The 24,936-nt window shown below is 58.2% G+C and overlaps 8 protein-coding genes across 8 annotated transcripts in view; 7 read left to right on the forward strand and 1 right to left on the reverse strand.

Moving 5' to 3' along the window:
• F751_3512 (ATP-dependent DNA helicase Q-like 3) overlaps positions 1-489 on the reverse strand; it is a gene marked incomplete at both ends in the record, with an annotated part of 5,379 nt that extends 4,890 nt beyond the window's left edge. Inside the window, one exon of the mRNA XM_011403425.1 lies at positions 86-489. Within this exon, the coding sequence (XP_011401727.1) occupies positions 86-489 (404 nt within the window). The remainder of the gene's footprint in view (positions 1-85) is intronic.
• Positions 490-1,258: 769 nt separating this feature from the next.
• F751_3513 (Succinate dehydrogenase [ubiquinone] cytochrome b small subunit, mitochondrial) lies at positions 1,259-1,822 on the forward strand (the record flags this gene model as incomplete). Its single annotated transcript, XM_011403426.1, has 2 exons — positions 1,259-1,448; positions 1,662-1,822. The coding sequence occupies 2 exons, from the start codon at positions 1,259-1,261 to the stop codon at positions 1,820-1,822; spliced, it is 351 nt and encodes a 116-aa protein (XP_011401728.1).
• Positions 1,823-2,441: 619 nt separating this feature from the next.
• Positions 2,442-2,762, forward strand: F751_3514 (hypothetical protein; the record flags this gene model as incomplete). Its single annotated transcript, XM_011403427.1, has 1 exon — positions 2,442-2,762. The coding sequence occupies one exon, from the start codon at positions 2,442-2,444 to the stop codon at positions 2,760-2,762; it is 321 nt and encodes a 106-aa protein (XP_011401729.1).
• Positions 2,763-2,975: 213 nt separating this feature from the next.
• F751_3515 (hypothetical protein) lies at positions 2,976-9,443 on the forward strand (the record flags this gene model as incomplete). The annotated part of the gene is made up of 16 exons (XM_011403428.1): positions 2,976-3,152; positions 3,313-3,538; positions 3,884-4,026; positions 4,147-4,437; positions 4,699-4,779; positions 4,915-4,958; positions 5,125-5,184; positions 5,445-5,514; positions 5,658-5,770; positions 5,943-6,068; positions 6,273-6,423; positions 7,745-7,882; positions 8,146-8,407; positions 8,718-8,992; positions 9,178-9,221; positions 9,380-9,443. The coding sequence occupies 16 exons, from the start codon at positions 2,976-2,978 to the stop codon at positions 9,441-9,443; spliced, it is 2,265 nt and encodes a 754-aa protein (XP_011401730.1).
• Positions 9,444-11,574: 2,131 nt separating this feature from the next.
• On the forward strand, positions 11,575-11,787 carry F751_3516 (hypothetical protein; the record flags this gene model as incomplete). Its single annotated transcript, XM_011403429.1, has 1 exon — positions 11,575-11,787. One exon carries the CDS (start codon positions 11,575-11,577, stop codon positions 11,785-11,787), a length of 213 nt encoding a protein of 70 aa, XP_011401731.1.
• Positions 11,788-13,747: 1,960 nt separating this feature from the next.
• Positions 13,748-15,758, forward strand: F751_3517 (hypothetical protein; the record flags this gene model as incomplete). The annotated part of the gene is made up of 8 exons (XM_011403430.1): positions 13,748-13,812; positions 13,955-14,015; positions 14,128-14,208; positions 14,360-14,403; positions 14,723-14,792; positions 14,959-15,071; positions 15,253-15,378; positions 15,569-15,758. 8 exons carry the CDS (start codon positions 13,748-13,750, stop codon positions 15,756-15,758), a joined length of 750 nt encoding a protein of 249 aa, XP_011401732.1.
• Positions 15,759-16,674: 916 nt separating this feature from the next.
• F751_3518 (hypothetical protein) lies at positions 16,675-19,437 on the forward strand (the record flags this gene model as incomplete). Its single annotated transcript, XM_011403431.1, has 8 exons — positions 16,675-16,878; positions 17,211-17,367; positions 17,561-17,693; positions 17,890-17,950; positions 18,117-18,214; positions 18,507-18,576; positions 18,728-18,843; positions 19,104-19,437. The coding sequence occupies 8 exons, from the start codon at positions 16,675-16,677 to the stop codon at positions 19,435-19,437; spliced, it is 1,173 nt and encodes a 390-aa protein (XP_011401733.1).
• Positions 19,438-20,250: 813 nt separating this feature from the next.
• Positions 20,251-21,487, forward strand: F751_3519 (hypothetical protein; the record flags this gene model as incomplete). Its single annotated transcript, XM_011403432.1, has 3 exons — positions 20,251-20,319; positions 20,492-20,602; positions 21,257-21,487. The coding sequence occupies 3 exons, from the start codon at positions 20,251-20,253 to the stop codon at positions 21,485-21,487; spliced, it is 411 nt and encodes a 136-aa protein (XP_011401734.1).
• Positions 21,488-24,936: the final 3,449 nt, after the last annotated feature.

Genomic DNA, 24,936 nt, shown 5'->3' on the forward strand with positions numbered 1-24,936 from the left:
CCCCCCCCCCAAACCTCGTATTATCCTCATCTTTTCTTAAACACCAGAGCGGCCAGCAGCGCCCTCTTCAACATGCCTGGCTCACCTCATGGGGGGCGTGCGGAGGCTCTCTGGTGTGGTGTACAGGAGGCGCAGACCCCCTTCATCACCCCTCCCGGCCAGCACAGAGGATCTGATGCTAGCCCGGGCGGTGTCCGACGTGTCCCCCGCCCACATGGCAGCCTCGATGCCCCTGTCCAGAGCGGCCTGCACCTGATCCCGGGCCAGGGCCAGGAGGGGCGTGATCACTATGGTGACCCCCCGAGCCACCAGAGGCGGAAGTTGGAATGTCACCGACTTGCCGCCGCCAGTGGGAAGGATGACCAGGACGTCCCTTCCCTGTAACGTGGCTTCGACGGCCTCGCGCTGCAGAGAGCGAAACTCGGCATGTCCCCAATGGGCTCGCAGGCAGTCGGAAGGGTCACCAATCTCATGACCGGCCGTGGCCATGATGCAGAGACTAGGCGATATTCGTATTGGGCAGAAGTGAATGCGGATTCATCCTTTGGACTCCCTGAACTGTGTCCTGTCGCTGTCGGTGGACGATTTGTTCAGTGGCTGCACGCACCTGTGATTTCGGATTTGCATGTATTCACCAGGAGTAAACAGTGGTGGACGGAAAATCCTACAGGGGCTGGCAATATGAACATGAGGATGCTCCCAATTATGCATTCGATCATCCTCTTCGGTAGATTTTGCTTTCACAGCGGAAGGGTTTCTCTCGAAGTGATCTCCACCTCGTTTCGGATCCTGTCCTTGGTCTAGCCTCCTACCACGCAGAGTCCTCATCACAACTCGCTGTATTATTGCGTTAAATGGCATTGAACTCATCATTCGAAAGGGATGCAGTGTGACGGATCGGTGCCGCAGGTAGCCCCATTCCCTGGGTGCCACAGCACGATCACAAACATTGTTGAACGGATTCCCCTAAAAAGCCCGGATGGATTTGGCTCAAGACCCCGAAACCAGAAACATTGTACATTTGCATTTGCAACATACACCAAAAGTACATGCTGGAGAGCCCTGTCCCCATTCCTGTCGTGGCGGGAATTTTGGAACATCAGTCATTTTTCTCGCCCTTGTTGAGCGAAACGACCTTGAGGAACTCACTGAGAATAAAAACCGCAAAGTCTGAGGGAACCACCTCGTGCGTTAGATAGGATCCACCGGTTGGGCTGCTCGTTGTCACTTAGGCTTCCGGCACGTCAGCACAGAAGCCATGGCGAGTGGGTTCGTGTATGCCGACACCTCCAAGGGCCTGTATAAGCTATTCCATAAATCTCACTTTGCCCTTGCGGGCCTCGTCCCCGCTACCTTGGCCTTGCCGTCCGATGGCTTCCCAGCCAAGCTCGCGGACGTGGGTCTCGCGGCAGTCCTCCCTCTCCACAGCCACGTTGCGATGAACAGCGGTGAGTGGAACAGCACGCAGCGCGCCCGCTCAAGATCCGAGATAAATTATGTTGCTTCAATGGAGTTGGTACCAGGGTCTGGGTTTAATTGCGGAAGTCTTGCTGTGCTCATCCCAGGTCCACATGCGTTCTGTGGGTGTGGGGGAGTGTGCCTCCCGGCTGTGCCTTGGACGCGTGGTCGAAACCCCTCTCCCGGACCTCTCCCACAAACAGTGGTGACCGACTACGTTCCGAAGGCTCTGCAGCTCCCAGCCAGGGCAGGCGTGATTGGACTCTCGGCCGTCACATTCATTGGGTTGATGAAGCTCTCTCTCACAGGCGACGGCATTGGCGGGACCGTGAAGAAAATCTGGGCTGGTCCGCAGAAGGCTTGAAGCCTTTGAGTGCAATGACGGCGCTGGTATTCCTGCCATGATGGGGCATGCTCCTCCCTGTAGAATTCTGTAGGCAATCACCAACAGAATCGACCTGTACACAAAGCCAGATGTGTCCTCAAGATGATGATGCAATACCGTGGAAGGGGTGTGCTGGAGCCAAGACTGAGATGCATAGCACCTATGAAGCTCTGGACGATGGTGTGAGGGTCTCAGAGGCTCTCGTTGCTGTACACAACATGCACGACCCGGTGAACCATGAACACCATGCTCCAGCATCATCTCAGCAAGGGTCCCTAGCCTTCGAAAAATTGATACCTCCTGACTATCAATGTCCAATGTTGCCAGCATACAGCGTAGAGGGGAAGCAGAATATACTCTTGTTCATTCAAGCCTCACATGCAGCTCCATTCACAGCGTTTGAGAGGGCTGTCAGTCCGAAGTCCCAAAGTGTGAATTCGGTGGGGAATGCTTACAATGATGAGAAGGCACCGTTTGAGCAAGAGTTCAAGGCGAGCAAAAAGGCCACAGTCGGTTGGTTGTTCAATAAAACTACCTCCTGGAAATGACACGACGGCAGCTGCATCCCCGCTGAATTTGGCACGCACATGGAACCCACATGGGTCAGGGCGGAGAAAAAGCATACTACGCGCTGCAGCTTCTTGTTGGGCCCGTGGAGAAACACCCGGATCTCTCTCTCTCTGATGTGCCATGCACCTTTATTACTTGTATACTTCAGGGAGTGGGTCCGATCGAAGCATCTAGCCCTGACTGTGGAGCGCTGCTCCCTTTCGTCGGACGGCACGACAGAAAACAAAGCGCTTCGCGGTCCGAGCGCAGCGCTGCTAGGCATTTAAGAAAGCAGTGCTTCATTACAGCACTTTTTAGGCAAAGAGTGAGGCGCTGGGGGCCTCCCACCCGTGGGGAGCGTAGCTTCTGACCCCGCACGAGGTTTTGAACCCTCGGAGTACTGCTCTCAAAGGACGCGATGCAGGCCCGACCTCGCCAGGCCTCCACCTCTGGCGACAGCAGCCCATCTAGCCAGAGTGGTCCCGATCTTGCGGCCGCCACGCCACAACGCGCTGCTGGCAAGACCCTGAGTTCCCGGGCAGCGTCTTATGCGCGCCTTCCCGCCAGTGCCTCATGCTCGGAGATGCCCTCGGCAGCCCTCCCGGCTGCCACCCCCAAGTGGTACAGCAACCGGGTGTGGTGTGCAGCGGCCCTCTTCGCGGTCCTCGTCCTGTGCAGCCTCAATGTTGCCAAACTGATGGGCACGGCGCACTCTGGAGTCGAGGTGGTGACCGCCGCCGGTCAAGGGTCCACTCTGCAGGTGAGAAGCGGGTGCCGGTGATTCGCATCTGGCTTACTCTGCCAGAGCTGGGCGGGTGGAGTGAGCATGCCATGTGCTGCATGGGATGGCAGGCCTGCCCATGCCCCATGCTCTTTCCCACGTGTATGCAACGACAAGCCGCCTCGTCCACGATCGCCAGGTGGGGACCCTGGCCGGCCCTGCCGATGCTGCCACCAGCGATGGAGTGGAGTCGGGCAAGTTCTCAAACGGCCCCGCTCCTACGACGGCAAGTTCACTGGCGGATTCGATCGTGGCGACGCTGAGCCAGTTCACAAACTCCACCTCCAAGTCCATCCGGGAGTGGATGGTGGTGGTGCCTGCAAACAGCACCAATGCGACGGAAGCCAAGGCTGCGGACACTCAGGGTGAGGATTGCAGTCAGGATCGTCGGGTCGGATGCAGCTGGGCCGGGGTGGGATGGGAGGGAGCCCCAGTCGCAAATGGTCGAGCAGCTGGAGTGGGGTCGTCGAGCGGGGGGTCAAGTGACTTGGCGAGGGTGCTCAGGGATTGCAGGTCCCAGCTCTGGTGTCCTGCTCCCCTTTGGGAAGCCCCTCTCGGGGAGGGGCGGTCATGTCAGTGGTGTGATGAAGGGAGGGTTCATCTCCAAATCCCTTCCTATTCTCATCTGTCGGAGACTGCAGATCCCTTAGGAATCCCTTCAACACAATCCTCAGATTCACTCAATCCCCTTCTCGCCGCACCGCTCGCAGGGGAGCCCGAGAAAAAGTTCGTCCCCGCAGAGCTCCCGCCGGCCGAGGTTTGGAGCAGGAGCGGCGACGCCTGCGCCGACGCCCTCAAGATCCCCAAGGTGGCGATGCTCTTCCTGACCAAGGGCGACCTCTTCCACCACGCCGTCTGGCGCCTCTGGTTCCAGTCGGCGGCGGGCGTCCTGCCCCGCGCGCCGGCGCACGCCGCGGCCTGCGCCCCCGGCGCCGCGCCCGGCGGCGACGCGCGCACGCTCTGCGCCCTGCAGGCCCTGGCCGGGCCCGGCGCTGGCGACGACGACGCGGCGGTGATTGACGCCCAGCACCTGTTCAGCGTCTACGTGCACGCGCCGCCCGGGGTGCAGGACAGCTCGCTGCCGCCCCTGTTCCAGGGGCGCCTGGTCAGCAGGCGCATCGACGCCGCCTGGGGGTCCCACGGCCTGGTGGAGGCCGCGCGCAACCTGCTGTGGGAGGCGTACAAGGAGCCCACCAACCAGAGGTTCATGCTCGTCAGCGAGAGCGACATCCCCCTCTACGACCCGATGACCATGTACCAGCAGGTGGGTGGTCCGGGGGGGGGGGGGGGGGCGGGTTGTAGAGTGTGGTCACATGGGGATCGGAAACGGCGCCCCTGCTTCCCACCTGGGTGGTACGGGGCCCCAGCGCACTCCTGTCCTTGACGTGAACCTGCTTGATTCGGGTGTTGATCGGGGAACCAATGCTCAATCTCAAGCCTCATGCCCACGTCAGTACACTCTATCGCCACCATCCGCCCCGCTCACGTTCCAATGCCTTGCCGCTCTCCCCTCCCCACTCTGCAGCTCGTCAGCGAGGAGGGCTCACGCGTCAATGGCTGCGCCCACAGCCGCACAGACCGAAGACGCTGGACGTGGCGGATGAGGGTGAGAAAGAGGGAATCAGGATGTTTGGCCCCATGGAGGTGATGTCTCATGGGATACAGGCTGTGTCACCCAACCCTGCATGGCCACTTATGGGCGAGACTGCCTCACCGGCTTCATGCATCCCTCGTCGAGCAGAGCGCAAACCTGAAGGCGTACCACTGGCGGAAGAGCACACAGTGGTGAGTGGACTTGCAGGGCACCACGAAGAGAGGGTACTCGGCCTTCCATTGGTCCTGAATGTATACACTTTCACACATGGGTGATTGTCAGGGTTCCTGCTGTAATGCTCCTCCCTCACTGATTGTAGGTGCATGACCCTCCCTTCCACGTCGCACTTGGCCACAGGTTCATGCTGACAAGGCCCCACGCCGAATTGGTCCTGGGGGACACAGAAGTCTACAGGAGGTGAGCCGGGTGGAAGGCGTGAAAGGGGGCACAAATCGTGCTGGGTGTGGGAAATGTTTGCAAATGAAGACAATCGCTTGGCTGGTCACAGAAGCATGGAAACTGGGGCTTGTGTGTAAACATTGCTCGTCGGGCTTGACGTTGCGAATATTGTGTACAATGGCGCGCGTGTGTATCAAGAATGGCACCTTGTGTCGCGCGTCAGGCGCCCTTTTTCCACCACGCCCCAGCCAAATCACCGCTTTGTCACACCTCGGCAGATTTGAGGAGCATTGCTGGTACGGCTGGGACAACGATTACCGACGCTGGAGGGACTGTTTCAGCGACGAGGTGGGAACTGTTGTACTGACCCTCGTTTTAGGGTTCCTTCATTGGTCTGCTGTGGAGGGAGGGTGAGTGGGACCAAGGGTGCAGTTTCCGGCTCACCGTGCACGCAGCAACCCCCTCGGCCCCCCTTCTTCCCTGCCCTGCAGCACTATATGCCGACCCTATTTGCCGTGCACAAGATCCAAACTGACTCGAACTGCGGCGCGGTGGGCGTGGCCGCCACAAATTGGAGTGGCGGTGCCCACCCCCGGTCTTACAGGTTGGTGTGTCAGGGTGTGCGTTGGAGCACTGCGATTCGAATGCTGCTCCAGGGTACATTCTGGGATACAACGATCCAAGTCTCATCAAAGGTCCAAGTCGCTGATTCTTGCAGCCTGCCTGAGTATGTCTATGCCCACCCTTCACCACAGTCTCTCACCTTCTCACCGCAGCCAAGAGGACGTCACGCCCGCGCTCCTGACAGAGGCACTGAGGTCGCCGCAGGACGGCTGCGATGCCCAGTCTGCGTGGGAGGCGGCCCAGAAGATGTTTGTCAAGGTGGACGAGGCCTTCAACAGGTGTGGGGGGTTTGGTGGTGGGGAATGGGAGGGGAGGGGAAGAGTCTGAGGAAGAAAGCTCCCACTGGCCATGAAGTCCCATGTGCCCCTGCATGAGGTCTATCATGCAGTCGAGGCAGCCTGGTGGTCGTTCCCCTGCCTCAAGTCCATCCCGGCCTTTTGCATACTGAGACACCGCCCAAAACAAAATCCCACACCACGCAGCGGCCTGTGCAAGGTGCCCCTGCCGGAGTACGAGAGCCATCTGACCTCGCTGTGCAAGGTCACGGCGCGCAAGTTCCCGGTGGAGGTGGTCCAGCAGACCGCCACGCTCTTCACGGACTGCAACAACGGCCTCCACCTGCTGGCCCCCGGCGTGTGCGCTGCACACGCTGAGCAAGGCGGCGAGTCGCTGTCCTAGGAGCAGCGTGATTCGCCCACGTCCCAGTGGATGGGGCGCCAGAGCACCTTCTCAAAGGGCGTTGGATCCCAGTTCTGGAGCTGGGCATTGCCCTCCATATCAGAAACGAAAACCCATTCCTTTTCTCATTTTTACAACAGGAGGTGTGCCTCCCTTGGCATGGAAAATCTGTAATTACCTTTTGTAACATTCAGCTCTTGGGCTTATCTTTGCTGGACCCCATGGGTGGGTTGATGACGGTGGAAATGGGCCATGCCGAATCAAACAGCGCGTGCCTGCGATCACGAGGCACAGGGTTTGACTCCAGAGGCATCCTCTGGCTCACTGGGAGTGCAGAAAATTGTGCTTGGACGGGTGTCCTGCAAATATTATCCTGCTGTAAGCTCGAGGTCTGCGAGTCACGGTCCCCTGAGATTGCATGAGCAGACAAGCCTCCACCTGCCGTCACACTCGAAAGCTGGAAGATACCTCCGCACGGCGAGGCTCAGTCAAGTAAATCAGCTATAGACTAGTAATGGTGCGCAATCATTGTTTATGTAGGTTTCGGGCGACACGCTGGCCGCGTGCCGCATCTACGCGATTCAGGTGTTGGACGGGGCAGCTGGGTGCCGGCAGGGAAGCACGCGTCCGAATGGCTCAGGGCAGGACCACGCCCACTGCTTCCATGCAGGCACTGGATTCTGAAAGGGACATTCCAGGCCCGCTCCTCTGACTCTGGCGGAACGTTCCAGAGTCGTTGGCATGGAGAGTGCGCCCACTGCCCCCTGACAGCGCTTGCAGGGCCGTTCCCTGGAGCCTGCCTACCATGCCGGCCCCGAAGGCTTTGCTCAGCCCCCGTAGAGGTTTGGTGGGTTGGAGGTCAAGGACAGCTTTCCGCCGCATGCTGCTGGTCTTCATAGGAATGGCGACGGTGGGCCTAGTCATCTGGGGTCGCCCGGCGACGGTTGAGCTGGATGCCGCACAGGCTGGGGACTCAAGCCTCCCAGGATCCATGCATGTGCAGGGAAAGCTGAGTGTGCAGGTGAGGGACAGGTGGCCTGGTGACTGATTGATTGAGATTTCAAGAGGAGGGACAATGGGCAGCGGTGGTTGGAGAGAGCGCCGGAGGGGATGCACTGCATTGGGGCTCAGGATCTGACTTGGCTGCTGCAGGAGGGATGCTTATCAAGGCATGATGCTCAATGTGATGTGGAGCCGACTTCTGCAGACCGTTGTGTGAGTGGATAGATTGCCATAATGTCTGACTGACGTCACCTCTCAACCCTTACACACACAGGACGAGGACTCACAGAGGGCTGGAGTGGACACGGAGAGCGAACCAGACCCTCCCCAAAAAGTTCCGTTTGCACTCAACACCACCGCAGTCCTCGTGCCGCCAGAGACGCTGCCAAGTAGTCCAGATGCCTGTGCTGAGGTGACTGCAAAGACGGATGGTGGGCATATCTTAGACACTCTGGCTTTTCTAGTGAGACTTGAGCCTGCATGGTGTCACTCTGCGCGTCCGTACAATCGAAGACTACCTTGCTCCTTGAAACTGCCTGCAATCCCCATGCAGCGGCTTCAACGCTGCCTGACAAAAACCAGCCCGTCCCTTTGCATTCGGCCAGTAACAGTATCCTGGCCCAGATCCTCGTCTCCCAAGACCAGTATCCCCACCCATGCAAATCCCGGTCACAGGCGCTGGGCATACCCAAGGTCGCCCTGCTCTTCCTCACACGCGGGGACCTCTACCTCAGCCCCGCCTGGAGGCTCTGGTTCCAGTCTGCGGCCGGCGTCGTCCCCCGCACCGCCGCCCGCTGCTCCGGGGTGGCTTCCGAGGCCGTGCGGGCAGGCTGCCCCGGCCCGGGGCCCACCGCGGCACTGGACCTGCCAGACGAGCGCATGATAGACGCGCAGCACCTCTTCACTGCCTACGTGCATGCACCCCCCAGCGTGAACGGTGGGTGGCCGAGTGGCGGGAGGGGGAGCTGCGGTGGTCGTACACTTGCAGGGGGTTGACAGCTGGGTGATTGGTCGGGGGGTGGCGGATTGGACAAGGGTTACCGTGCAGAGGAGGGGCAAAGAGTTCAGCAATGTATACTCATCTCCTTGAATCGGAGCCGGATCCACTGCATGTCTGAGCGGGCCCCTGGCTGGGCCCCTCCCTTGTCCCATGGCCTAGTTGCACAATCCCAAGCCACCCTCGCAGTACTCAACTACCCTCTCCACACACCCAACTCCCCCCTCTCCCCCCTCCTCTGCCTATGTAGCCTCGGAGATCCAGCCCCTGTTCCGGGACAGGCTCATCGCGGCCCGCACGGAGACCTCCTGGGGCAGCATAAACCTGGTGTATGCGGCGCGCCTGCTGCTCTGGGAGGCCTTCCGCGACCCCGCCAACACCCGCTTCGTGCTGCTGAGCGAGAGCGACATCCCCCTCTACGACGCGCGCACCTTCCACCACCAGCTGATGCAGGAGACGCTGTCCAAGACCTCAGCCTGCCCTGCCACAGCGCAGGACAAGTACAGATGGAACAAGGCCATGCGGGTGGGCGTGTGGTTTGGAGGGGGGGGGGGACCAAAGTGGAGGGCGCGGGGCACAGGTCGGTGCTACAGAGCACCGTGCCTGGTGATGCTGTCATTCGCCGATAAGGCCGTGCATTTCTAGTTGGGGAGACCATTTGATTCCATACCATTGGCCATGCCTCCTCCATGCATTCCTGCTCCCCGCAGTCCGACCAGCTGGGCATCAGGCACTGGCGGAAAGCTTCTCAATGGTGAGCCAACATCGTGAGGCATGCGTGATACAGTGTTCGAACCTCAAGCATTGCTCTGGTGTCCAGGCTCCTGAGCTGAGGAGCAGCCTGTCTGCGGGCAGGGGACAAGCTTGATCGTAGTAGGGGACCCATATCCTTTCATTCCCGCGCACATGCAGGTTCATGCTGACGCGGGAGCATGCAAAGGTGGTGCTGGAGGACGTTCATGTTTTCAAACAGTGAGCAGTGGGGACCTGTAAGCTTTGTGGGAGCGGAAGAGGGCGCCTATTGTACCCATCCCTGCCCATCTTTGCGGCTGCCTCCCGCCCTGCGTGCCGACCTTGGACACCGTTCTGAATGTGGTGCTGTATGTGACTTCTGCATCGTCTCCATTTCCCTGTCTAGGTTTGAGGCGTACTGCTACAGCGGTTGGGACCCCGATATTAACAAGTGGAGGAACTGCTACAGTGACGAGGTGGGCTCAGCGGCATGTATTTCATGGGGCGGGGGGGGGGGGGGGGGAGGGAGGAGGGGAGTAGTGTCTCGACGAACCAAACCGCCACGACTACTGCCGGAACTGCGCCGCGCGCTCTCTGACCTCTTCCTGCACCGTGTGGGGGCCATGCTGGTCTGACGTGGTGGGGAAAATGGAGAATGGGCGTGTAGTCTTGAGGTGCAGCCCTGACTGCTTCCTGCGGGTGCCCGTCTGCCCTTGCTTTCTTGGGCCCCCCCTCGCGTGCTGAAGGTGTCTGCAAGTTATGACACCCTGGTTGTGATGAGGATGGGGGAGGCTCAACACCTCCTGAAGGGGCCATGTGTGATGGATGACAACATGCTTGGGGAATTCTCCGAGCTCCAGCATAGGAAGGGGACTGCATGGTGCTCCGGTCCTGGTAGTTGTGGACAGCAGGCCGCGAGGCATGCCGCGCATGGGGGCAACCATCTCACTAGCCACATTGAGAACGATCTGCACATCCCAATGCTGCAAATACCCCTGCCGACCTTGCGCCGCCTGGTTTGGCACTTCAAAGACATGAACTTCCATGTGCGGTACAATGGTTTGCCTTGATGGCGACCCACTCGATAGAAACGGTTTGTGCTCTGAGGCAAGGGCGGTGGCCCACCGAGAGCTGTGGTGGGGTGCCCTCTGCCGGCCAAACGTAGCTTGGTGAGCGCCAGCGTATCAATCCCCATTCGCATCACATTCGAAGACAGAGCCCCTGCAGGCCCTCCCTGTGCATCGATTTGTCCCCAAAGCTACAGCTCTTCCACGCCCTGACGCACCCGGCTGTAGTGGACGGCATGCGGGGCGGTGTAGCAGCCGCATCACAGCTTCGCAGGCCCATGCTCATCCACCACAACCACCTTGCACACCCTCCGCAGGCGCCGTGGGCAACGCAGCCAGAGCCACAGCAAAGGGCCCCGCATGAGAACCCCGGCAATGCGCCGATCAGTTGCTGGCGCTGATGATGGCTGTCTTGCCTTCCGTATTTCATGCGGGGGGGGGGGGGAGGGGAGAGGGGCGTAAATGGCTCTGCCAAAAGCCCACGCATACCTGCCACCGAGTTTTTCGCGAGGTTTTTCCTGCGACAGCTGCCCATTGGTGCGCCACACCCGCCACACCCTCACGTGCCTCCATCCTTTCTACCTCGGCAACCCGGCAGCACTACCTGGCCACGCTATTTGCGGTGCATGGACTGCAGCAGACCGAGAACTGTGACGTGTGGGGCGTTGCTGCGGTGGACTGGGGGCATGGAGGGGCACACCCCCGCTCCTATGCGTGAGTCGAGCTGGCAGGGGGTGGGGTGTTTGATACTGGCAGGGGGTGGGGTGTTTGATACTGGCAGCTGACGGTGTAGGAGCCTGCACCGAGCAGGCATTGGCAGAGAGTGGCCATGGCAATGTGTGTCCCTGTGCAGCCGGGATGACTGGGCAGGACATCGGTACCTCCCCCCGGGATGCCTGTCACCTGCGTCGGACTGGCTGAGGCACCCTCTTATCACCACGACGATCAGGGCTGAGGAGACCACGGCAGACCTGGTGCATGCCATCAGGACGCGCCACCCCTGTCAGCCCGTGGCAGCCATGGAGGCTGCTCAGCCCTACTACGAGGTCCTGGATGCCAATCGACCCCTTGAACCCCTCAGGTATTTCCAGAATGGGTTCCTGGTATCTGGCATCCAGTGGGGAGCTGATGACTGCAAGTGCTGCTCTTAATTCGGGACTGGCGGGAGCGGTGGTGGATCTGCGGAGGTCGTATCCGGGTTGTCGTTGGCAGTGTACACCATTCGCGGCTGCGCCAATTCTCAAGCAATCGACATTCTGTGATGCATCCCTCTCCTTAACCTTGAGGGAATCGTTGCAGTGACGCGCAATGTCGCAAGGAGGCCACTCGGTCCGGCAAGGAGCTCCCAGCGGTGTGCAGTCTAACTGCTCGGAAGTTCCCAAAACCGACCGCGGAGGCAGTGCGGAACGTTTTTGTCGGCTGCGACGAGCGTCTACAGCTCGTCGACCCTGGTCTATGCCAGATTCCATTGAAGTAGGGGTCCCCCGGATGTCCATTGCATTCCATGCCGGCGGGTTGTAGGGGGGCACGTTGGCGCCGTACAGCAGAGCAAGCATCACTGTGAAGGATGGCGTGGCCAGCAACATGCCTGTCAAGAAGGATAAATTTGGTCCACTATGACTTTTTGCAATGTGCTTCGACGGGAATGGTGACGACAAGTACCTTCCCGCGTACGGATTGCGCGTCTTGCACGGCGCAGCGCGGGCCGGACACCTATCACCGTCAAGTCAAACACCGCGCATTCCTGGACGACCATGGTGTTGGCCAACGAATTGGGCTATTGTGCTGCCTGACACAATGCTGTGTATGTATGAATGCTGATCGTGTAAGACAGGCCGCCAAATCCATTGCGCCGATGACCGTGAAGCTCTCGAGGCAGTAGCCTCTGCAAGGTGAGGAGTAACTCCAACCAAACTGCGAGAAAACGACGTGAAGCACGACTGGACGATTCCCAGCACATTATATCGCCGAGCTTGCTCAATTACAACCATTCTTAAGTGAGACCTTCTCGCTTCACTCGCGCACAAGTAGTTGGGCGACTTCCGTGGTGGGAGGAATCAAGCACGTCACCCGCTGGGCTCTCGCTGAAGCTATCGGAGGGAAAACATCCCCAGACCCTGGTTCTAGTACTGATTGGCGCGTCTCAGCTCCTAGCGGGCGCTGCCAGACGATGAAGAAGGTGGTCGTGAAACCCCAAGCTACGGGGACCATCCGGGCACTGCTAGGCGAGAGGAAACTCGTCATTGGCCTGCTGGTGGGTTTCGCGCTACTGTCAGTGGCCTACAACAGGAGTAGCGAGATTATGTACGCCGGAGAGCTCATCAGGCATCAGGCGTCCCCCCTGTCGGATCCTTCGGTGGGTCCAGGAATCGTGTCCGTGCATGGCTTTCATGGTCACTTTCGAAAATTGCCAGGCTGACCGATGGTGCACAGACGGGCCGGGGCTGCACGCCCCCATCTCTTGTATTGGAAGCAGCAACCTTCTTTCAAGCTTTGAGAATCAGACCATTCACACCGCCCCCCCACAGGTCTCCCCTTTGTACCTGGAATTTCCCACAAACTCAACCTTGTCGGACACTGACGCATCCGGCGCACCTGCAGAGCCTGAGCAGGCTCCAAAACCACCTGAGGACGCTGCTAAGGAGGCGTTGGAGGCAGAGCCTGCCCTCCTGGAGGACCCAGTGACAGAAGAACAGAGCAGGGACGATTGCGCACAGGTTGGTACCCTGCTTGGGTGGTTGCCGACTGCAGCAGACAGAGGGGCCTTGCTTGACGATGCGTGAGACTCCCTGGCAGACGTTGAGTGCAAGTCTCGCATCAAATGTGTCATCCAAAACACTTTGTGCTTGTCGTCACGCCCCTCAGGCACTGGGCGTCCCGAAGGTTGCACTTCTCTTCCTTGCAAAAGAGAACATATGGCTGCATGAATCGTGGCGGCTCTGGTTCCAGTCAGCGTCTGGCGTCCTCCCGCTACGATCGCTTCAGAAGCATGGCTGCTCAAGATCCACAGTCACCCTCCCGGAGGCATGTCGAGGTACGATCCACTTGCTCAGTGAACGCTGGCATGCTAGCCAGGCTCTGCATGGAAAGACTCATATCGGCTGCCTCTGCCACTGCAAATATTGTCATACACTCTTGTTCCGCTCACCCTTGCAGGACGAGGAGTTCTAGCAAGCACTGAGGTGGCAGAGGAAGACATCATTGCACAGCAGAGCCTCTTCAGTGTCTTTGTGCATGTCCCACCTGAGGTCGACGGTGAGCTGGCGCTCCCTGACCATGATGCTCCACCCGCGCCGGGAATGTGCCTGGGTTGCATGTGTGCCCAGGAGTGAGGGGTGCACGAGTTGCAGGCCTCGCCTGTCACCCCCGTCGTGGCTCGAAGCCCACAAGTGCACCCTCACAACTTACCGCAGAGACCAAGATCGCGCCCCTGTTCCGCAACCACGTGCTTCCGAGGCGCACAATGGCAAAGTGGGGGAGCATGCGGCTCGTCTATGCGGCCCGCCTGCTCATGCACGAGGCGTTCAAGGACCCTGCCAACCAAAGGTGCGCGTGGCTGTGCGGTGAAGGGAGGTACCTTGCATGGCCAGCTGGCCAGGCACGCCGCCCCTCATGCAACGGCCTCGTTCGGCACGTGGGCTGCCCTGGGTGGCGCTGACCCTCCTCCTGCTTCCCGCCCTGCATCCAGGTTCCTTCTCGTGAGCGAGAGCGACCTGCCCCTCTTTGATCCCGTGACCATGCACTATCAGGTGAGAGCATACCTGGTAACATGGCACCCCTCTACGCGGGCTGCTTAGTGGATGTGCAGTGGCTTAAACTTCCTCGCTCTCCTCACTCGGCCACCCTGCGGCCCCCTCCCAGGCCATTTCTGAGTCGCTCTCCCGGATATCTGCATGTCCGAGCTCCTCCGTAGATAGGTATAGATGGAACAAGCGACTAAAGGTAGGGTCCTTTGTGTTGTGTGAGTGCCTAGCTGAGGGCAGGCCTGCATCAGAGTCGCCTGCGGCGTATGTTCGCGGACACATCACATCCTTCCCCACATGTGGGGTCCAATGCAATGCTGAGGGTCCCTTCCGCCTCAACACTCATGCAGTCGGCGGTGCTGAAGACGAGTCACTGGCGAAAGGCCTCCCAGTGGTGAGAGGGTCTCTTAGGTGCAAGGTGTATGGTTGTACTTCTACCACGTGTACCATCGCTCTCACCAGCACCCTGAAAACACGACTCCATCTTCTTAATTCTCCCCTTCCCAGGTTCCTTCTGACAAGGGAGCATGCACGGGTAGTCCTGGGTGATACCCACGTCTACAGGCAGTGAGTTTGTTGAAGGACTGCTCTGATTGTGCTCCTCCGCCCAGATTGGGGCAGTCTTTGTGCCATCATGGATTTACCTGGCATGGCTCCTGGTCAGGCTGTCAAGCAGAGCACTCAAAATGCTCTGCACTTACGCTCCGACACAGGTTCGAAAAGTACTGCTACCCGGGGTACGACCCCTCTGTGCACCGGACGCGGAGCTGCTATGGCGACGAGGTGGGCCTTGGATGACGGGGGCATGGAGGGCCACAGAGGCCACTGCTGGAACTGACGGGCGAGCCAGATATCGGTTCCAGGGCCCACAGACCCTCACCGTGTGGTGACTCCACCCATGCTCAGAGAGCGACAGCCAACCCCTGTCATCCCCCTCACCTCCCTGCAGCACTACATGCCCACGTTGTTGGCAGTGCATGGGCTGCAGCAGTCGGAAAATTGCGATGTTCGAGGGGTTGCTGCGGCGGAGTGGAGAGGAGGAGCCCATCCGGTCACATACAAGTGAGTTGCTTGCTTCGAGAGAGTGGCAAATATCCCAGTCGACATCTAGCTGGGGTGCGCCAGACAGGCCTCTCGTGTGGCGCTGTTGCTCCGCAACTTTATCAGGCAGACCTGGGCCCCAACCTCGTGTCCCTCCCGACCAAGCTCCTCACCCCCTGCCTCTACACCCCCATTTTCCCAGAACCGCGGACTTGGAGCCCGACCTGATCCATCAGATCCGTACCAAGTACGACCAGTGTCCGGTGGAGGAGACACGTGCCATTGCGCGAAGGGCATATCTCACATATGAGCGAGACGAGCCAGACAGGTGGGTGCAGTTGTGGAGATAGGGTAGCAATTTGGGGCAACAAAAGTTGCATTCCGAGTCAAGTATTTCTGACCGCTCTGGCATGACACCTGAGCAGGCAGGCACGAGGCACATCAAGGATTCTGCTCACCCTGCGCCCACATCCCCCTGGCCTTGACCCAAGGAACCCTCCAACACACAACCCCTACAGGGAGTGGGACTGCGGCTTGCTGGCGCCCCAGTACTATCCCATCATGGACCCCCTTTGCAGCCTGACCATGCGCAAAGTCAGCAATGAGTCGGCCTCGCATGTTGCTGAAACCCTCTTCCGACGCAGCTGCGCGAACGGACTGGGCCTCATCGCACCAGCCTTGTGCGATGCTGGGCCTGAAGCTGACTGAAGATTAGCCCCCCTCTCCATGCTGGCTCAAGAGCCTGCACTGGGATCTCGACATCCAGAGGGCTCAAATTCTCCTTATCAGCTTTCCCATGCTGATACACCACTTCGTTACCGCTCTATGCCCCTTGGATCCCTCACTGGGATCACCTCGGCTATCACAGTGTAAGGACTTGTAGCATTGACAGTGATAAAGAATGTCAAACCAGACCGAGTCTGTCACCTTCATGGAGCAGTCATTTTGCACGACAACAGAGTGTCCAACCCATGCTTCACTTTCGATGAGTACCCTGTCTCTGCTTGATGCTGGGCGGCAACCTCAGATCTCAAAGCGGAAGGGGACGATTCTGTCTGAACTGCAGTTCCATGTCGTCGAAATAGGTGACGATCTGAAGCGGATCGGGAAGCCCTCCGATGCTCTTGATATAGACATTTTCCTTGTCCCCCGAAGCATATATGACCCTTATTACGCGGAACACCACATGAATTGTCCAGCAGTCTGTGGTGGTACCGCACTCGCTCGACAGATCTCCGTTCTGCAGCAAGCAATAACAATTTAACATCTCGAGATCTGGATCTGTTGCCAAGGAACAACCCTAGCTTCTTTATAAACATAACAAACATCTCCATTTGTCTGTCCTTAAAGGAAACTACCAGTACAATGTCACCCCATAAAGTTCACAGGCTCGCGCGTCGCTTTCCGATCACTTCCGATGCGGCTTCCGCCTTTACAACGGGATTTGCACATCCTTCTCATACTCCGTTTGGGCCTCCTTCCAGAGATATTCCTAAAACCCACATCAAACCATTTTGCCTCACTCAAGGTACGACAGGACGAGCGTCAGCGCACCCACCGGCGACTCGAGGACCGCTGGTTTCCTGAACCCCGGGAGGGGCCTGGCGTATCAGCCTCCACGACGATGCTACTAGACCAGCGAAGCCGGCAGGGCTTCCCTATCAAGCTGCTCGTCGCCTGTGCGATTTTCATCTCTGGACTGGAGGTCCTGAGCCATCATGATTACCTGCCCATCATTCCCTGGGCGAGCCTGGTCAGCTCGGGCGCGTCGCTCCGGCCCGCCCGAGACCCACCTTTCACCGCCACCGGGCCGGGCGTGGAAGATCACGTGTGGGGTCTTCCCCCAGCGGACCACGATATCTCCAACCCTGCGCTTCTGGAGGCGCCCCAGGTCCTCGTGAGCAGTCCAGACACATGTGCCCAGGTGTGCTGGCTGCATGTATCAGGGCGAGCAGGGTCTTCCTCATGTTAGCTCGGCGAATGCATGTGTACTCTCATTCTCTCCAGGAGCCGAGCCCCTGTCCCCCCTACGACCAGGCGCTGGCAGTGCCCAAGGTGGCTCTACTCTTTCTCACTCAAGGCGCGATGCACCATGCGGAGGCATGGGCCCTCTGGTTTGCATCGGCTGCTGGACACATCCCATTGGCAAACCTGCGGCAGGCGGGCTGCGACGCATGGCACAGATCCATCCTGGGACCGCTGGGAGCCTGTGACAGCAGCGTAGGACCCAAGGAGGCAGCAGAGCTGGATCCAGAAGACATCATCGGCGCCCAACACCTCTTCTCTGTCTACCTCCATGTGCCCCTTGATCGAGACGGTGAGGAAATTGAATGGGTGCTGCATGGCCCTTGTGTTTTGGAATACGGCACCAGGGTAGATTTACATGGTGCACTGGAGCTTCTTGCACCCCAGAGTGGTGCCTGTGCCTGTTGCACCCTCTGTGAGGAAAATCCCGGGTTTCATCCTCCCCCTTCCCCCTCCCCCCTTCCATCCCTTCCCACCTTTGATAGTCCTTCAAGTGCATCCTCTCTTCCGGAAGCACCTCATCTCTAGGCGCACGACCACCACATGGGGCTCCCCCACGCTGTCCATCGCCATGCGCTACCTGCTGTGGGAGGCGTACCGCGATCCTCTGAACGAGAGGTGGGAGGGGGTGCGGCCTGGGGCTTGCCTACGACTTGGTGCGCAGAGCAGACACTGCGGCACACTTTGAGTATGGGCAGTGGTCTGGCGGGCGAGGGTGGAGCATGTGGACTCACATCTGTAGATTTCACCTGCACCAGCAGCGACCATGCTCAGTCATGAATCTCATACACGATACGCCTTTCTCAATCCCCAGATTTGCCCTCGTCAGCGAGAGCGGTCTTCCCATCTACAGCCCCGTCGTGTTCTATCAGCAGGTGCCCCCGGGCTCCCCCTTGTGGAAGTGGGGCCGCAAGAATGGTTTATGTAGACTGGGTATGGAGGCTGCCTGGTCTGAATCTCCTGCACAGGGCAAAGCTTCCCTCTTTGAATGGGAATTACTCTTGAGCCAAATCCTGGTTCGCATCCCTCCCTCCCATGCAGTTAATGGCCGAGCAGGACTCACGCGTGGATGGATGCAAATCCGAGTCCATACCATTTGAGAGGTTTGTGCCAGCCATGGAGTCGGCTGCCCTCAAGAGGTGGCACTGGAGGAAGACAATGCAGTGGTTCATGCTGACTCGAGACCACGCAGGAGTGGTCCTGGAAGACACGCACGTCTTCAGGCAGTGAGTTGGGCTGTGGGAGGAAGTGAGGGTTACAGAAGGTGATGTGCTCCCTAAGAGGGCTGGCACGTGCTGGCCTCCAACTGTGCTGACATATCCAGAAGCCTAGCCCTTGCAACAGCATTGCTCCCGTGGTTTTTGTCTGGGGCGTTTGACTGCAAGCTCAGGACAATCACAACAATGTACTTTCGATTGCCATTCACTCCAGATTCGAACGGTACTGCTTCCACGACGCCGTGGATGACAAAGGGAATCGTCATTTCTGCCTGATGGATGAGGTATGGAGCCTGAGGTGATGCTAATGTCATTGTCTAGTGCCTGCCTTTGACTGACCTGGACTGGCCTGCACCTTTCTTGCGGTCTCGATCACAGTGTTGAGACAGTTGGTACCGAGGCTGATGGAAAACAGTGCCCCGCTCTTCCTCGCAGCACTATCTTGCGGTTCTCTTTGCCGTGCATGGCATTCAAGCCGCGACGAATTGCGGAGCGCGCAGCCTGACCAAGGACGATTGGACCATGGGGGGGAGCCATCCCAAGACCTTCAGGTGGGTACGATAGCCGGGTGTCCAACTTCACTTTCAGTGTGGATGGATGTACTCCATATGATGGGCTGGCTGTGCTCCGAGCAGCAAATGGCGACATGAATGCATCCCTGCTGAATCTAGGATCGACGACGACCCAGCAGGGTAGCTCGAGGCTGCCACTAACGGTGCATATGCCAGGCTACTGATCGCACCATGTCAGAGTGTTTTGCTTCTTCAAATCCTCATGTGTGTTTCGCTCCACACCGCACATACCATTTCAGGTCCCATGACGTCAACCCAGAGCTCATCAAGTGGGCGAGGTCGGAGGAGGGCATATACATACCCAAGTACGGCGCCCTCACGCCACCCCCCTTCCACTGCAACCACACGGCTGCAATCCTCAGTGCCAATGCTGCGATGGGCACCCTGGCGGGCGCCAGCGTGCGTCAGGTGTGCGACAGAAGTGGCTCTGGAGGCATGCTGGACCCTCTGTCTTCCCGCTGCCGCCTGACGGTCAGGAAGGTGGCTGGTGATGCTGCATCAAAGGCCGTCGAACTCTTCAAAAGCTGCGCACCCGGCTTGGAGCTGGTGCATCCCGACCTCTGCCAGGTCTGAGCCTTGACTTCACATACCCACGGCCACAACCGAGCAAACTTACTCGTATATTGGAATCAGACCACCGTTCTTGTCCCAAGGAAAGCCTCCCTTGCAACGTGATGCCCATAACTGCCCCAGAAAAGCCCATTGCTTGTTTCATATGCTCTTGATGTCTTCCCCATCCCTGCAAGACGCCAGATATTCGGATCTGGTGTGTCTTCCAAGATGTGTAATGGGGGGAATGCTCGTCAGTACCTACGGGCGAGCACGTGGACAACCCTGCGCAAGTTGGGCAGGGATGGCAGAGTCTCACCAAGACCCCATCGCAGATGCCAGTTTTCTTCCCAAGTGTACTCTCGCGGCGCTCTGTAAACCGCGAGCCGAAGCATGGCTAGATACTCAAGGGGCTAACCTTGCGAGAGTGCCCTGGACCCCCCCTCCAGGACTCCTGGTGCCACCCGCGAGAACGGGCGTGCCCAATTATCTCTTGGTACATTATAAGGTCGTGCACGTGGTCCCGGGTCCTTTGTTGGACCCTGAAAGCAATTCCCTGAAAGCGACCGCGTCGCCTGGCGCGACGGGCGGATGAAAACGTCACGGAGCATAGAGGCGAGCAAGGGCGCCGACCCGTCGCACTCCGGGCATGGAGTCGAAGCCTCCCGTGCAAGTAGCTCGGATGATGGGACTGCGCAGCGTGGAGGCTCCCTCTCGCGTCGGGGCTCCCGTACATCCCTGCCGCGCACGAGCAGCGCTCGCCCTGCAAAATCAGTCACACTCCCGGAGGGCAAGGCCTTCCTGGTGGTGACCCTGCTCTTCCTGCTCTCCCTGATCATGGCGGCGCACCTCTTCAGACCCCGAGATATCCTGCTGGATGTGGACGAGATGGACCTTCCAATGACGGTGAGCTCTGGATTTGGAAACGTCAGATTGGAGCCTCCTGATGCCGGCCATCAGCATGCAGGGCAGGCTGCGGTCAGGGCAGCTCAGGGGGCCTGGATGCCACAGGACCGCACGAGCGCACGCTGTGCCATATCCTCCGTGGGCTCCCACCCACGGCATTTTGCCCACGCAGGACACAAGCTTCTCACGGCAAGCATCCCTGGGTATCCCCCCCACACCTAGCCTGGATGACGACAGGAGCCGGGATGCCAAGCAGCTGCAGAACAGTATAGCAGGTAATGCGGTGACTCATTTCTTGAGTGTTGGGGCTGCTATAGGCGAAAAGGTGTGCATCATGTAAGGTGCAAGGTGCTGGATGAGTGGTTGGGAGTTCGCAGTCCACCCACCCTTGACTGATACAAGCAGTGAGGGTGCCTGATGTGCACCGATTTAACACTTCCTGCCATACCAAACACATGCAGTCACAAGGTATGGCCTGGTGGCCCAATCGGCACCCAGCCCCCCTCCTGTTCATCCCGCATCTCCTCTGGCCGTACTCAAACCGGCAAGCAGCTGGGATGAGCGCGGGAACACCTGCAACATGGTAAGTCGTGATGAGTGGCACCGCTTTGCTTGGAAACGTGGGAGCTTGCATCTGTACAATGGGGCGCTGCCTCAGTTGGGATCAGTCACATCTTTCTCAATGAAAAGCAAGGCATCCAGACTACTCTCATCCATTGTTAGGCATTGGAATTGGATCGTGTGGCCTTGCTCTTCCTAACAAAAGGCGACCTCTTCCATCACCAGACATGGAGTGCCTGGTTCAGGCACGTCGGGTTGGCCAGGCTCCAATAAACATATCAAGATAGAATCTGCAATGCGCAAATCGAGGACTGGAGACTTTCATGCATGCCACGGCTCACCTTTTCTTGATTCCTGGCAAAACAGGTCGGCGCAGGGAATGCTCCCAGTCTCAAACGTGGAGGAGGCAGTGTGCAACAACTTCACAACCGCGGAGGCCCTGCGCAGCTTCTGTGACATGACCGGCACCGACTCTGAGGGGCAGCGCGCCTTGGACCCCGATGAGGTGGTATTGGATCGGCAGTACCTGTTCAGCGTGTATGTCCATGCGCCGCCCAACATTGCAGGCAGGCAGGGCTGGATTCTGTCAGGAGGAAGGGTTGGGTGATCATCTTTTCTTCGAAAAGCTCGCTTATGAGGAGTTCACCTCGGCCCATATTCGTTCCCAGTTGGGTTCATGTGGCATACAGTTGTTTCCTGGTCGTTTACCAACACAGGTGAATGACATGATGGTGTCAGTAACACACAGCAATCCTCTCCCCACTTACTTGCACCTTGCAGAGAAGGATATGAGACCGCTTTTCAAGGGAAGGCTCATCAAGGATAGGATATACACTGGCTGGGGATCACACCAACTCGTGGAGGCTGAGAGAAACCTGCTGTGGCACGCCTACCAAGACCCTGCCAACACTAGGTGTGTGGAAGGAGGCGGAGAGGTGCTTTTGTGCGGGCTTCAAGAATTATGGTGGTCAAGATTTTGATAAAGTGTTCTGCATGCCAAGTACGTTTGTAGAGGCCCACTGCCGAATATGCAGAATACCACTTTTCAACCCATGGCTCACCTCGACTGCCAACAGGTTTGTGCTGCTGAGTGAGAGCGACATCCCCCTCTACCATCCTCCTTGTACTGTACAGCCAGGTGCGGTGACGGTGAAGGAATTGTGTTGGGAACTCCTTCCTTCGGTGAGGCAGACCCTCAAACTTACTCTGCAGGGCCAACGGGAGCCCTGTTTCCGTCTTTTCTCTTCTAGGGATGTAAAGCTACACCGGTGTGTCCTGGGCGCTGCACTACCAAGGCTTCTTCTCAACTGACGGCAGTGGTTTTCCATCCTCATGCATTTACACACCGCATCCAGGTGATGGCCGAGAACCTGTCACGAGTGAATGCCTGCAAGAGTGCCAACCAGGACCATCGGCGCTGGAGCTGGCGGATGTCGGTGAGAGTGGCAGAGAAATGTATGAGGGTTCCAAGCAACGCTTCCGAATCTCCAGAGCATGCCGTGCTTGCTGATGCACTGGTATCCAGATGTATGCTCAAATGCCTTTGCTTGCAGAGAAAGGGCCTGAAGAGCTCGCACTGGCGGAAGAGCTCTCAATGGTATGTCCAGAAGGCGTGTGGGGGGGAATGAATCAGGGCTACATCATTCTATCTTATAATACAGATGACGAACACCACTTCACCATCGTGGACCCACCGTGCTGAAGCTCGACCCCTCTCCCTGCTTCTTGCCAGGTTCATGTTGATACGGGAGCATGCTACTCTGGTGCTGAATGACACTGAAGTATTCCGCAGGCGAGTTTTGGAATGCAGCAGGGTTGTCAACATCTTTTTCAGGGAATGAGCATACATCTGTGAGGTGGACATGGTGCGAGGAGCGCAGCATGTCGTCCGCTGCACCCACCTTCCCTATGCCTTCCATTCCACAGCTTTGAGGCCCACTGCGAGGGGGGGGTACGATTCGGACTACCGACGAAATAGGGATTGCTTCAGTGATGAGGTGGGTAGAGGTGCAAAGTGTATCAGCTTGGGGAATGCAGTCGTTCATGTGCGGTGTAGGAGGCCTGTCATCAAGCCACTACGACGCCCCTTCTCCTGATGTGCATGCACTGCTTCCGAAAGTGATTGCCATCCGTTGTCCGTTGCCACACCCGCAGCACTACCTTTCCACCCTACTAGCATCGCGTGGCGTTCAGACAGAGGAGAATTGCGAAGTGTATGGCATCACCTCCACGGAATGGGCTTACGAGGGCTGGCATCCACACCCGCATTCCTACGCGTGAGCTGTGGGTGGCTGACCAGGCAGAATATAAGAGTGAATACTAAGGGGACGTATGCATGTTGATTATGATGAAACAGGGCCTGTTGCACTTCCAGGTTGTGATTTACTTGTTCATCCGATGTGTACGCAAAGTTGCCTCTCTCTTCCCAATGACAGGCCCAGGGAGGTGAACGCGCCTCTGATCCGTCGCCTGAGGGGATCAGCCGACAGCTGCAAGCCAGAGACACTGATCGCCGAGGCAATGGCAGGGTTCGTGCACGTGGCCTCGATCGCGCCATACAGGCAAGTCATACATTGGGTGGGAGGGTGGGCCAAGCTTGCACTTATCTGCAGAAGGCTCCCTTGTTCCCTTGATGGGGAAATTGAGCTGCCCTGGGCTCCTCATCATTTGAGAATACCTAACAAAGCATCAATCGCATGCCCACAGTGGTCCTGAGTGCGAGGGGTCCCGTGATGCGGGCCCTATCCTCTCCTCGGGGACCGCCCTGCCCTCGACCTGCTACGTGCTGGCGCGGAAGTTCCCAAAGATTACGGCGCGGCTGGTGTACCGCGTCATGACGAACTGCAGCTCGGGACTTGACCTGCTGGCCCCTGGACAGTGTCTCGAGGGCGGGGAGATGTGGATGCGGAATACCCAGTGAGGACAGTGTTTGGTCGGTCTGCGAACAGCCAGGCAGATGCGGTGGTGAGGGTTAGATGGCTAGTATGCCAATGTTGCTTGCCCAATCCAGACTGAGTTTGTTCCTGACGTGTCGGCCTACTGCGATGAAGCGGTTTTCAATGCAGGCTTATGCACAATTATTCATCCATTATTGTGATTTGCGGACTTGATATTACGGCAGGGGCAGGGGTAAAAGCTGATTCTGGGCGCGCTTGGTATGGTCGAGAACAGGACAGTACAGCAAGTGGGAACAGCTCCGCATCCAACCTCTTGCGACCCAAATATACTCTCTCGACATGCGAGGACAAGGTATTTCGTATCATGGTCCCGCCCTGGTGTGCGGAAATCAGAAAGACATGCTACACCCGGGACGTCTATGAGCCCTCCGATGTAAGCCTCTGCTAACGAAGTGTCCCAACCTCGGCGAGTACCAATACTTAAAGATATCAGATGTGTATAATCTTGCACCTCACATGCCGCAGGACTCTTTTGCTCTATGCGATGCTCTCGGGAGCCTTCTACAGGGTGCATCAGGCCCCGCACCCCAGCTGTAAGTGTAAGGTGGGGAATGTGTCGTGGGGTAGTGAAATGAGATTTTGTATCAATGCTTGTACGAGTCACTCGCAACAATGCTCTCCATGTCTCCGCAAAATCAACGCTGTACCTCTTCCAAGTGCATCCTGGACCTTGTAGATGCCTGGAAATAGGGAGTGGGAGCGGGTATGTCATCTGCTCGGCCGTGCGACTCCTGCACGCCTTGGGTGTGCACCCAGCCCATGTAATGGCCACTGACTGCAGTGCTGCCGCTCTGGAAGCTACAGCAGGGACCTTGCAAGCTCACCAGGTTATGACTGTGGACGTGCGTGAGGGTGTGCTTGGAGGAAGCTGGACCAATAGAAAGGGCACGGGCACCAAATAAGCCTCCACCTGCCCACATAATGCACCTGCATCTTGTGATTTGTCTCAACCCGAGCTATTTGATCACGCCAATCCCCTCCAACAGATTGAGGGTGCAGACCTGGTGCAAACAGACCTTGTGGCGGGCCTGGGAGATCGGCTGCAGGGATGCGTGGACCTGCTCCTGTTCAATCCACCCTACGTCCCGACCCCCGATGG

The sequence above is a fragment of the Auxenochlorella protothecoides genome, assembly GCF_000733215.1.
Source record: "Auxenochlorella protothecoides strain 0710 unplaced genomic scaffold scaffold37, whole genome shotgun sequence".
Lineage (NCBI taxonomy): Eukaryota > Viridiplantae > Chlorophyta > Trebouxiophyceae > Chlorellales > Chlorellaceae > Auxenochlorella > Auxenochlorella protothecoides.